The sequence below is a fragment of the Nicotiana tabacum genome, chromosome 4 (genome assembly GCF_000715075.1).
Source record: "Nicotiana tabacum cultivar K326 chromosome 4, ASM71507v2, whole genome shotgun sequence".
In the NCBI taxonomy this organism is placed as follows: Eukaryota; Viridiplantae; Streptophyta; class Magnoliopsida; order Solanales; family Solanaceae; genus Nicotiana; species Nicotiana tabacum.
The window spans coordinates 104,670,386-104,684,501 of record NC_134083.1 but is presented as its reverse complement, the minus strand read 5'-3'; the positions used below and the strand labels follow the sequence as shown (position 1 = coordinate 104,684,501).

At 38.2% G+C, this 14,116-nt stretch overlaps 1 protein-coding gene across 1 annotated transcript; it reads left to right on the top strand.

Annotated features, from left to right (window-relative positions):
• The first annotated feature begins 953 nt into the window (after positions 1–953).
• Positions 954–1,992, top strand: LOC107781902 (agamous-like MADS-box protein AGL80). Its single transcript, XM_075251172.1, has one exon. The coding sequence runs from the start codon at positions 1,175–1,177 to the stop codon at positions 1,760–1,762; it is 588 nt and encodes a 195-aa protein (XP_075107273.1). The 5' UTR covers positions 954–1,174; the 3' UTR covers positions 1,763–1,992.
• The last annotated feature ends 12,124 nt before the right edge of the window (positions 1,993–14,116 follow it).

Genomic DNA, 14,116 nt, shown 5'->3' with positions numbered 1-14,116 from the left:
CGGACTTCCAAAAAATATTTCGGATACGCTCTTAAGTCTAAAATCACCATACGGAGCTATTGGAATCATCAAAACTCCATTACGGGGTCGTTTTCACATAATTCATCATCCGGTCAATTATTTCAACTTAAGTTTCCAAAACAAGAGTTGTCCTTTCAATTAAATCCTGAATCATTCGGAAAAACCAAACTTGACCACCCTCACAAGTTATAATACAAATTTCAAAGCTGCTCGAGACCTTAAGCCACCGAACGGAACGCTAATTCTCAAAATGACAAGTCGGATCGTTACACTAATTTAAACTCAATTCGTATATATTATAAATTCTACATGTTTCTAACTTATGGGTTTCTTCTTAAATGCATCAGTTACTATATAAATGATAAATGGTCATTAGATAGATCAGAAGAATTGAATATATGTTAAGATTTGTTTTCGACTTTTTAATTTTTTGAACACAATGAATTGATTAATATGTGATTAACTTTCCATTTAATTATTTCACTTATCATTTATTGGAGGATAATTTACTATTTAGTACCAAAAATTATTATAGGAATAGTATTCAGATGAGGGGTAATAGTGTCGTTTAATTTTTGATGTACATTTTGGTAATTCAACTTTACCATTAATGTCTTCCCACTTTTAGTATAATATGATGATATGATATAATATAGTACTAGCTCTTTTTAACCCCCCCAAAAAAAGATTAATCAAATTCTGATACAAAGTATTACAGTTGTCAGTAGTTCAACAAAGCCCTAAGTTACTCAATCTTTTATGTTTCTATACAAACTTAGCTAGCTTATAATATTACGACTTGGTTGATAAAATATCATATATGATTACAGAAAACTTCTTACCAATATTATTTATTTATAAGTTTAATCTTTTTCTTCTTGAAAACAAATATATGAGTAGTAGTCAGGAAAAACAAAATTGCATTGCTCTAGTAAATGAAATGTAATTAATGTAAATATTTGGTAGTACTAAATTCTTTCCAAATATCTTGGGTCATCAATGTCTCCTTCCAGCTATGCAAACAAATGCAATATCTTCCATATTAATTAGAGAACATCTTCACTTTTGTATATAACATTGCCATTCCAAGCAACAAAAAGCATATATCTACCAAATACTTCCACCTTGTTTGCAAATTTGTTGAGGGAAAAAAATGACAAGGAAGAAGGTAAAGTTAGCTTTCATAACTAATGACTCGGCAAGAAAAGCAACATTTAAGAAAAGGAAGAAGGGTCTAATGAAGAAGGTGAGTGAATTGAGCACCCTTTGTGGAATTGATGCTTGTGCTATTTTTTATAGCCCTTATGAAAACCAACCTGAGGTATGGCCAAATACCATGGGAGCTCAACGCGTACTCGCGGAGTTCAAGAGAATGCCAGAGATGGAACAAAGCAAGAAAATGGTGAATCAAGAGAGTTTTATCAGACAAAGGATTGCAAAAGCGAGCGAGCAGCTGAAAAAACAAAGCAAAGAGAACAGAGAGAAGGAGATGACTGAAGTTATGTACCAGTGTTTGGCTGAAAAATGGCTGCAAAATTTGAACTTGGGAGATTTGAATGATCTTGGTTGGGTTGTTGATCGGAATTTGAAGGAGATTAATAAGAGAATTGAAGCATTTAGAAAAGGAACTTCCACTTCTTCTTCTTTTGCTGCTGTTTCACAGGCTGCTGCTCCTCCACTAGTGGAGCAAAAGCCAGTGGTGGAATTAGGGTTGGAGGGGATGCAGAGGACACAAACATAGTGGTTTAATGATTGGATGAATAACAACACAAGTGAACAGCAGATTGGATTCGGATATGGAGATGAGATGATTATGCCTAATTTTAGTGATAACCACAACACTAGTGTGTGGCCTAATGCTTTCTTTCCTTAGATTTATTTTTCATGTTATGTGATTCCTTCTGCATGGAGTTTATTTTTGGGTTTTTTCCTTTTTGCCTATTTTTAATCCTTGTTATTTTCTGTAACAGATTCAATTCATAATGGGTCTTTATCCTCTAATTAATCCTTATTTTTTGCTTTGTCCATTTGGTATTTGAAACCAGGCCATTTCTCCCGCAATACTTTTCAGTAACAATCGGGGGCGGCTCAATGGCCTAAAGCCAAACTTTAGAGAGAGGTCTTAAATTTTCTTAGAAGAAATATCATATATATTTTGAGATGCAAAATTATTGCTACTAATAATATTTTGTAATTGATTTCTAGAAAGAGTTTTTTCCCTAGTTGATAATATAGTCAACCCGTTTAATCTCTCTTGAAACACTATTGATTTAAAGGAATATTGTATCAACTTTAATTTTAAAAACTTCTTTCCATTTAAACAACTATTATCGAAACCGTTAATAATATTTTATAAATAATATAGTCATTTAAAAAAGAATCAAAAATTTTAATAAATAGATTCATACTTTTACCCCTTCTCAAGAGGAATGAAGCAGAGAATCCTAGTGGTGGAAAATTCTGATTCATTCCTTCTATTCATGAGCAAAAGATGCACATAATCTTTTCATTCTTTAAACTGCCATTTACGACGGCACATGGGACAATGTGCTTGAGCAGATTGAGAATTCACCCACTTCAAGATACAATGAAGATGAAATGCGTGGTTGTAAGCCCCCCATACTGCAAAGACAAGTAAATTTCAAAGCATTAATAGCCTTCTAAAAAAAGGCCAGACTCCGGACAGGTCATGTCAGTACCATCCACAAAGAGATGATGAACCCACATCACGCAAAAATGAAATATTTCAATTACGTGAACTATCCAGTTTTACTGATAAATGATAAATGATAGATGCTGGTTGAACAATGTTAAATACAAAGACAATGGAGCAATCTCATTGTAGTATTATTCCAAGATTGTGCTATGTATATTATATCAATTTGTCGGTGTACAAGTAAATCCATCTAAGGAAACAAAGTCAGAAAATTTCTAAATATCTCTACCTATGATTGTGCTATGTATACTATATCAATTTGTGTCTATGTACGTTCTGTAACAAACAACTACGATTCCAAGTGCTCTTTTCCACCTCCAAAAGGAATAGTCAAAGTTAATTGGATCTCAACAGCTGGTTAAAAAAAACTAAAATTTAAAGTGGAACTGAAAGATCATTATGGGTCATGAATCAAACTGCTGTACGAATTTCTCCAGTAACAGCAATGTGTTCGTTACCTTAGCCTAAACATCGTTGACATATTTATAGATCTCCTCTTGAAGAGGAAGACAGTTTCAAATTGGGAACATGAATACCAAATTTGACATGCCAGCAAGATTTGTTTATTCTCTGTTAAAGTTAGAGACCGAGAGAGAGAACTATAGTTATGTCTGGGAGAAGAGTGAGGAGAATGTGAGGCTAAGGGTTACAGCAACTTGATGTTTCAACAAAAAAAGATGTAAAAACATGTACTGTGGTAGCTAATTAACGATAGACGAATCATGCATCTGCAAATGGATATATTTTTCATGTAAAAAAAGTACTCATAATGAATATACGTAAAAATGCACAAAGTGGAGGATAGGGGACTCATTCCAGAAAATAAATAAATAAACGAGGATGTCAAAATCTAATTGCACTCATGACCTTAGATGATGAAACTAATATAAAGACAGCTCTGCTAGTATATCTAGCATAGTGCTTGTTCCCATCTAGCTGTAGTATCTCCATATTTCATGGTATAACCAGACACACTTTTCGATTAAAATAAGAAAAAAATTATAGAAGAATCCTGCAGTTTCCTCAAAGTTGCAGTAGTTTCACTATATGAATAATAAAAAAATATGAATCAGTATTATTAGCTACCGATGAATTGGAAAACCAGTAATTTACAGAGAGTATGTTATTAACAATAACAACAACAACAACAACAACAACAACAACAACAACAAACCCAGCTTAATCCTATACGTAGGGTCTGGAGAGGGTAGTGTGTACGCATCCTTACCTCTATTCTATAAAGGCAGAGAGGCTGTTTCCGATAGACCCTCGGCTTAAGGAACGGTAAAAATAAAGCAATAAGCAATAACAACAGTAATATAATAAGGTAATGGAAGCGAGTGACACAGAGAATATGTTGGCAACTGATAATATGTGCAACATTCTGGTTGAAGTGGTAGCGTGGGGTGTTCAAAATATCCCTTGAAGTATCAAACTGATAACTGACTCGGCTCATTGTAGTCTATATATTTAAAGAATTAAGTGCCTAAACTCTAGAAGAGATTGCCCACAGTGAGGAGATTACTTCAAGACAGAACTTCTACTTGTTCTTGAGTTTATAACCCGGTGTCTAGATAGATAGAAATAAAACCTACAGGATACAGATTAAAAATAATAAAAATTTTAAAAAAATGATACAGAGATGACATATCACTTTTCTAACACCTAGAGGATACAGATTAAAAATAATTCAAATACAAAAAGGACACTGAGATGAGATATATCACGTTTCTATCCTTTGTTATTCTTTATTAAGGCTACTGTGAAGAAGTTGCGTAAAAATGGAAGGGAAGAGAACACAAAGTAATCAGAAAGATCGTGACACATGAAGTGCAGAAAAACTTGGTGTTCGAGTCAGCTCGTGTGCAGCTTGACTAATTTACAGATATAGGTTACCACCCACCAGTTAGGTACTGTGTACCCATCAAGTTTAGGGAGATTGGACGAATTCATACGACACCTTCTGCCGGGATTCAGACTTTTACTCCAAAGTTGTCCTTCCAAAACTAGTACCACACAACTAGCAAATGTATAGGGTCAAACACATAAAATGTGCAAATACAAATAAAAGGCCTAGCGAACAAATCATCACAAAAATAAATTCAAATACTAACAATTACTAAATAGAACAATAAAAGCTTGATGGTGAAATGAGCATAAGGAAGACAACATCTTATACAGCTTATCCACCTTTTTTTGTAGGTACATCCATACAGCTCATCCACCTTTACCATATCATTCCCCAGTCTTACACCAAATCAAATGAAATAAAACTAATTATGTTATCCAGTAGGGCATGTGAAAGGGAACAGTTGAATGAAGCACTACAAATATCGCCAAGGAAACTCTATAGCTCTCCTTTTGTTCATAAGAAACATCAATGCAGGAATATGTAAACCTCCCAAACTAACTTAGGGTCATTTTTCCCATTTAGTCATACATGCACAAATAAATTTTTCTTTTTTCTTTTTGCAAGAATAGTCCAGTAGACTTGTAGCCTCAATTGAATGACAAAGACACAAAATCATAGGAACCAAAATATTTTGATGCTTAGTTTTGTAACGACCCAACCGGTCATTTTAAGCATTTGTACTTTGCTCGGTAGTTTACGGGCATGAGTAGCTCCGTATGATATATTCTGACTTATGTGAATCGTCGATTTTGATTTTTAGGTTACTCAGAATCGAATTGGAAGAATGAATTTTATTGCCGAAGCTTTAAATTAGGAGAGTTGACCAAGTTTGACTTTTTATGAATTTGTCCCCGGAACGGAGTTTTGATGGTTCAGTTAGCTCCGTTGGGTGATTTTGGACTTAGGAGCGCATCCGAATTGTGATTTGGAGATCCGTAGTAGATTTGGCTTGAAATGACGAAAGTTAAATTTTTGGGAAGTTTAATTGGGGGATTAACTTTTTAATATCGTGGTCGGAATCCGATTATGGAAATTAAAATAGCTCCGTAATGTCAAATGTGACTGGTGCAAAATCTGAAGTCATTCCAGATGGGTTTGCTATGTTTCGGCACGAGTTATTGAATTTGAAAGTTCAAAGTTCATAGATTTCGATTTGAGGTGTGATTCATCGTTTTGATATTGTTATATGTGTTTTGAAGCCTTGAGTAGGTCCGTACTGGGTTATGGAACTTGTTGGTATATTCGGACGGGGTCCCGAGGGACTCGGGTGAGTTTCGAACAGGGTTTCAGATCACTTTCATTTCATGTTGCATTGCTAAAGATTTTTGGTTCTGGTGTTTCCGCATCTGCGGAAGAATGGGCGCAGATGCGAGTCCACAAATACGGATAATTGGCCGCAGAAGCGTAGCAGGCTTGGCTGGAGGTCATCGCAGATGCGAAGAAGGAGTCGCACCTATGAGTGCGTAGAAGCGGAAATTATTCCGCAGGTGCAAGGGGCCAGCTGGTTAGTTATGGTCGCAGAATCGAAAAAGTTACCATAAATGCGGTTGTCGCAGATGCGACTATTTTTCCGCAAATGCGAAAGTGCTGGGCAGAATGTTATATACAAGGGTTCGCGACTTTGGCTTCATTTTTACATTTTCAAGATCGGATTGAGGCGATTTTTAGAGCAAATTTCGCCATATGAATTGGGGTAAGTGTTCTCTACTCGATTTTGGTTATATTTCATGAATCTATCTTCGATTTTACCTTTTGGTTGATGAATTGTCAAGAGGAAATTGAGGGGTTTTGGCCTAAAGTTTCATAATATGAATATTTGAGTTTTGAACATCGAATTGGGGTCGGATTTGAGTGAAACTAGTTTGGTTGGACTCGTAATTGAATGGGTTATTGGATTTTATAAATTTTATCGGGTTCCGAGGTGCGGGTCCGGATTGGGCTTTTTGCTGATTTTGGGATTTTGATTCAAGATTTGATCCTTTTCGATCGAGATTGATTTCTTTAGCATTATTTGATGTATTTGAGTTGTTTTTGGTTAGTTTCGAGCCGTTCGGAGGTCGGAACGCATAGGATGGCATCTTTGGAGCATCGCTTGGCTTGCTCGGCATTGTTATTGGCTTGTTCGAGGTAAGTAACTCTTCTAATCTTAATGATGAGGGTATGAAACCCCGAAATACGTGTTATGTGATTGGTATTGAGGTGACGCACATGCTAGGTGACGAGCATGTGGGCGTGCACCATATGAATTGGGACTCTATTATTTCCATGGCACTGTATAGTGGTCTTACTTTGTTGATATCCGTGTTTTCACCATGTGATAAAGTAGTTATGCTGTCAATCATGCTTGATATCATGTTTAGGCATTATGCCGATATTTTTTGGACCCATAGTGGTCGTCTCATACTGTCATCTCACTGATTTCATTGATATTTTGTACTCAGTCATATTCATGCATTCATATCATATCTCAGTCTCAGTTATTTATTGATACATCATATCATTGTTGTCGGTTTAGTTTCATGACATTGTGAGCCCGTGAGTGAGACTGGAGAGACTGATGACTGAGTGAGGTTGGGGGCCTGTTTGTGAGGATGTTGTCACTATAGCATGTGAGTTGTCCGTGCAGCACGTGAGTTGTCCGTGCGATTCCAGATGTTGATATTATAGCACGTGAGTTGTCCGTGCGATTCCAGATATTGATATTATAGCACGTGAGTTGTCCGTGCGATTCCAGGTAGTTTGTGAGGATGTTTTCACTATAGCACGTGAGTTGTCCGTGCGGATTATAGCGCTTGGGCTGAAAGGAGACCCTCCCGAGTCTGCACACCCCCCAGTGAGCGCAGTCGACTATAAAGAAGGATCGGGCTGCACGCCGCATCGAGTATTGTACAGTGCTGAGTGATTGAGTGTGCTGAGCATAGTAAGAGAGAATGCGAGACAGTGAGATTGAGTACTCTGAGAGCGTGAGTACATGAGCTCATCATCGAGGTGCATTGCATTTGACATGCGTACTTGAGATATATGCATAGAGGTGCATTTCCTTCTACTACCCAATTTTGGGTACATTGATGATTTTACCTGTATCTTGACATGTAGGCATAGAGAAGTACCTTCCTCATGCTATCTGAAAATAAAACACCTTACTATTTGTTGAAAGGAGTTTTGGAAAAAATCACAGTTTTCAAACTTACTTGTATATTGGCTTTTCGGTAAAAGGTTTGGATTTTCACTAAGATACTTGAAAAGAAATGCCTATTTTTCTGGAACTGTGAACGAAATGAGCTTTTTATTTTTGAGATTCTTCTTTTGTTATTGTACTATGCTGTTATGAATTGTTGTGGAATATTGGTGTTGGACCCGACCTTTTTGTTAGCTCGTCACTACTTTCAACCTAAGGTTAGGTTTGTTACTTATTGAGTACATGGGGTCGGTTGTACTCATACTATGCTTCTACACCTTGCATTCAGATGTTGGCTGCTGATGTTGCTGTGTTCGATGGGAGCTAGATTTGAAGATGTACCTGCATCCCGGTTGTAGCTGCCTCTTGTTCGTGGTAGCCTTAGATCTATAAAACTCTGTTTATGTGCTTTTCAAACAGACGATGTATTTATTTCATTTTCGCTATGTAAACTCTATTTTTAGAAGCTCATGATTTGTACTACCAGTTCTTGGGAAATGTATTAGATTCAGATGTTTCTTTACTTAATTGCTTTATTAATTGTTATTGGAAATTGGTTAGTGATTAATTGGCTTACCTAGCAGGTTGGGTTAGGTGCCATCACGACTAGTGGATTTAGGGTCGTGACAAGGTGGTATCAGAGCTCTAGGTTCATAGGTTCTACAAGTCATGAGCAAGTGTCTAGTAGAGTCTTGCGGATCGGTATGATGACGTCCATACCTATCTTCGAGAGGCTAGAGGGCATTTAGGATATACTTCACATCTTTCTTTCCTTATCGTGCGACATTTATTCATCTTGAAGCGTAACTCATTGAATTCCTTTCACGCATTCGTATGCGCATGTGAGCGCTCGGTATCAGTTATGCGTCGGTGGCTTGTGATTCTATGAACGAGGTTCGAGATGTGTATTTTGTGTTTTGGTGAAGGACCAGTTTGGAGGACTTGAGGCCATGATTAGACCGTAGTTTGAGCTTGGTAGCTTCAGTGGTAACTTGTATAATGAGGCTCATATGTACGGTAATGATTTAATGTCCATGCGAGTGGAGTTTGTGGCTAGATGAGCGGTAGAATGGCTTTGTGATGAGAATGATGTGACTGCGGGATGTATTTGTGTTAAGACGATTTAAATGCGATGAGAAGTGTTTCCTTGAGGTGTAGCAAGGACTATGGGGTACCTGATTTCTGTCTTGATTTGGCATATGGTCTCGAGTTATGGGTGTAGTGAGGGATCTCTCATGTTGTTTAGTCGTAGGGTGAAATAGATTCTCATGTCTTGTTGATGATTTCGGAATCGAGGAGATTAAGTGATTGCTTAGTAGTTCTGGCTGTGAAAGGGGTATAAAGAGATGTCAGTTTGAGGCTAAGCATGTGGGTTATAACCTGCAAGGTAATCTACGGATGTGTGATTTTTTTATAATGTTGTGTAGAGGCTTTCTTTTCTACCAGTGGGTATATTTGTGCAATTTGAGTTTGGATCAGTTATAACAATTGACCTAACTATCACGAGGATGAATGCGATAGTTGCAGACGATTTGAGGTACTATATGGTTTGTGTTACATGAGCTTACAAAAGATTTAGTTGAATTTTAGTGCGGGATTTTGGCAGTAATAGAGTATGGATATTGTGAGTTATCGAGTGTTTAAATTTATGGCTTTGAGCCAAGTGGGGGAGTTTGCATACTTGTGGATTAGTTATGACTTGCAGAGGTTGAGTCGAGCATGACTCGAGTAAGGAAATTTCTGGATACAGGTTATGGCACTTTAGGAGTATATGAAAATCATGGGAATCATAAAATAATTGAGTGGTTATTCGCGAAGGATGTAGTGTACACAAAGTATGAATTTGATCGGTGGTATTAAGGCCGTTACTTCTTTGGGTGTTGTTGTGCTAATGGAGCACAGGTCGTTCGGTCCGTTTGGTCGGTTTAATTGAGATTTGAGTAGAGTGGGTGACTCTCGAGAATGGTTCTAATGGATTCAAGAATATGTAGCGATTTGGAATTTTCAAGAATTGTATATGGCTAGAAACTGAGAGTTACATTGGATAGTGTCGAGACTTGTGGCATTTTTATACCATTGTGGATTATGCATTTTAGTATCAAGAAGGTGAAGGAAACAGTTTTAGGTTCATATAAGGTCTCTTTAGAGTGGGTGTCTCGGTTGTGGTGCCTCGGGGTGCTTAAGAGGGAAGTCAGCGGCTTATGGGCCTTATGGCATTGTGGTTTTATACTAGGGTCCCTTGCATGGTGAATTTTGGTTAAGGATCGTGGTGTTATAGCAAGGAGAAGTATCAATTTGAAGGCAATTTGGAAGGGACTTGGAGAAATAGGACAGCGTGGTGGTAGGTTGGATCAGCACAGTAATGGGTATAATCGGTTCTTTGGGTACTTATGATGTGGCTAGTCTCCACAGGTGTTTCGTGGAAATGCTCTTGGGTTTTGGCGACCTGCGTGGCTGGGCTGAGTTAGAGAGATTCGGTTCTGATAGCTTGGTTGTGTGCAAATGGGTTTCAAAGAGTTCTCAATAATTTTTACCACGGTTCGAGGAGTATATTTCCTACCGGCGTGAGGGATATGTTGCATATTGGGATTTTCTCCGGGGTGAGATCAAATGGAAGGTTTCTGACTGATCGGGTATGTATTCTGCTTGGGGCTCAGAAATGATTATGAGATTCTTGTACTCTTCACAGGATGGCATGGTAGATACGGTGTTGTGTGGGATTGAGATTTGCATGTGCAGGGTCACAGGTCAGTTTGGAAGGGAAGGGCATAGATTGTAGGCAGCATGGACGATTTCAGATGACTAGGTAACTGATGTTACTAATCGGTATGGCTTGATGAGAGTATACATTTCAAAAGGGGCAGTATGTTTTGATTTATGGATACTTCATTGGTAATGCGGCACTTTCCTAGTTGATCGATTACTGATATTCAAATTTTTCTTTGTGGCACGGGAGAATTATAGAAGTATTCCTCCTGGGATGATCGTGTATGGGAGATATGTTAGACATTCAGGCGGTGGAGTTGGGATCAAATATGGTGATTCGTGTGTTCTATGGATTTGGAGATTGGGAGTTCTCAGGAGCAGGTTGTTTCATGGTTGTGGACTATGAAGTTGTGGCCGAAGCTAGCCAAATGTTAGTATGTGTTATGATTCATTCATTGTGGACTTTCAGAGGTTATTTATCTATCTGTGGGTGACTAGAGCTGATTTGGGGGTCCATTGGAAGGCCCAATTAGGATGTGAATTCTATATCGAGCCAGATTGGTTGGCTCCATACTGCTGTTGTTGAGGGATGTGTCATTCGGTTGTTGTTGAGCTTATTCGGGTTCTAAGATGATCTGTGAGTTATTCTTCTATGCTACGAGGAGTTGTGATTCATTGGTTATATGCACATATGGTGCGGTTCTATTGGGGCCTTATAGCAAAATTTGAGCGAGAAGAGTATTGGGTATTGCTTGATTGATGGAGTATTGGTTATGTTCTTTCGGGTTTTGTGTGGCATTGTGTCATTTTCTTCTCCATGGTCATGGTAATGCACTTTGAGTACTTGATGTCAAATTGCGCATGGTTGTTGATTTTTAGTAGGGTGGCTTGTGGTATTTCATATGGGCCAGTATTTGGATAGGGTCGCGCATGGCGGCAGAGTTATGTTGAGATATGATCCTTTGTGTTAGATTCATATGTTATGGTTCTACGGTGTGATGGGTTTTTAGCATTGTGTTGGGGTGGCACCCGTCGAGCTTGCGAGACGGTTCTCTTATTTGAGTCATGTTTGTGATTGAGTACATTTGGAATGTTGCTTATGTCACGACCCAAAATCTAACCATGGTCGTGATGGCGCCTATCGTGTTACAAGGCAAGCCTATTTCTCAAAATATTACTACTAAATCGATTATAAGAATTTAATAAAACATTTCCAACATTTGAATTTTTCATAAACTAAATCAACTCTAAATATAATTATAGAAAATATGAAAACGAGCCCCAAACATCGGGGTGTCACTAAGTCATGAGCATCTAAAACTATGAACTAAGATATATAAGCTGTCTAACTGTCCAAAAGAAGAAATGACAAGAGGAGTAACAGGGTCATGCAGACGCTAGCAGCTACCTTGCAATCTCCACAGATAGCCGGCCTGAACTCAACGATCGCCACGCTCTAACTCACCTGGATCTGCACATAAAGTGCAGAGTGTAGTATGAGTACAACCAACTCAGTAGTAACAGAAATAACTAAGGAACTGAGCAGTAGTGACGAGCTAAGCAGAATAATCCAATTATTATTTCCACAATTAAGTACAAACAGGAGTAGACAGGTAATTTCATAAATCAGTAAGACTACAAGGAAAATTAACAGGTAAATGCAGCAACAGCAAAAGTAAATGCAACCTCACAGCAATGTCACTCCATCACTCAGCACTCGCACTCAGCACTCAACGCTCAACACTCTACGCTCACTGGGGGTGTGTACAGACTCCGGAGGGGCTCCTAAAGCCCAAGCGCTAAGCACGAACAACTCACGTTCCATCATATTAATACCTGGATCCGCACGGTCAACTCATGTGCTATGTGGACAACTCACGCGCTATGGTATCAATACCTGGATCCGCACGGTCAACTCACGTGCTACGCGGACAACTCACGCGCTATGGTATTAATATCCTCACAACTAGGCCCTCGGCCTCACTCAATCATGTACCTCACTAGCCTCACCATCATCAACAAATAAGGGAACACAACCCACATCAAGTATCAAAGCATATTAGCAAATAATAGAGACTGAGGTAAACATGTATAATAATTTCTATGACTGAGTATAAATAATGTGAGCATGAATAAATCCTAAGTATGATCTCTAACATGATGGCAGATAAGTTCAACAACAAGTAACTACTTAAACACAGATGATGGCTATGAGGTCTCACGGGACGGACGAAGTCTCAATCCCTCGAGGTATACACCCACTCTCCCGTCACCTAGCGTGGGTATCACCACCAAACAGTCACACGATATCAAATTCTCTGGGTTTATACCCTCAAAACCAGAGTTAAAATTGTTACTTACCTCAACATCGTAAAATCCTACTCCAGGATGCCCTCGTCTCTGGACTCGGTCTCCAAAATTTCCGAATCTAATCAAAATCAGAATACTACTATCAACATATGCTAAAGAATCGAATTCCACAATAAAAACTACAAAATATGCCAAAAATCCAAAATCGGCCAAAACCCGGCCCCTGGGCCCACATCTCGGAACTAGTCAAAAATGGAAGAATCAAAACCCTCGTCCTCTACCGAGTCTAACCATATAAAATTCATCAAAATCGGACTCCGTTTGGTCCCTCAAATCCTCACTTAAACTCTCCAAAACTCAAACCCTAACTCCCTTAATATTATTTTGAAATCATCAATCAAATCCAAAAAAGGAAGATGGATTCATGAAATATAACCAAAACCGAGTATAGAACACTTACCCCAATTCCTATGGTGAAAATCGCCTCCATCCGAGCTCCCCAACTCAAAATATGACCGAATGAACAAACCCTTATTTTATATATTTTTCTGCCAATTATTCTGCCTCGTTTCTCATGCCAAACGACCCCACAACTCGCTTTTTATGCCTCCAATGGATTCTTTGTAATATTCTAGTCAAGTTAGGCCTTTGAATCACTCCATTAGACCTTATAATGAAGGAGATATGTTGGTTTCAATATTTGCAACTAGTGTAGATTTTTAAATACGCCGTCAGTGGCAATTTCATAAATAATTTGAAACACCTTGCAACCTAATTCTTAGTAAAATGACCATAAAATCCTCATACGATATCCAAATTCGACAATTATTTTTGCTACGGGTCCATAATTACGATACGATCTAATGCTTCAATCAATAAAGAAATCAGAGCTCATTTGTTCAATATGATATCATTTATGCTTGAAGAAACCGCGTCGAAACATAAGAAAAACTAGCGCAACACAACCCAAACCTATCCGAAACTCACCCGAGGCCCTCGGGACCTCAACCAGTAATTCCAACAAGTCATATATCACTACCCGAACTTAGTCAAAACTTCAGAACACCCAAAACAACACCAAAACACCAAATCAACCTCTGATTCAAGCCTAAGAACTTCTAAACTTCCAACTTTCGCCAATTGAAGCCTAATTCTACCACGGACCTCCAAATTACATTCTGGACACACTCCTAAGTCTAAAATCACCCAACGAAGCTAATCGAATCATAAAAATCCCAATCCAAATTCGTTACTCATAATTTAACTTTCGGTT

Coding starts and splice junctions, on each gene's coding strand:
- LOC107781902 (XM_075251172.1), top strand. CDS start 1,175: ATGACAAGGAAGAAGGTAAAGTTAGCTTTCATAACTAATGACTCGGCA.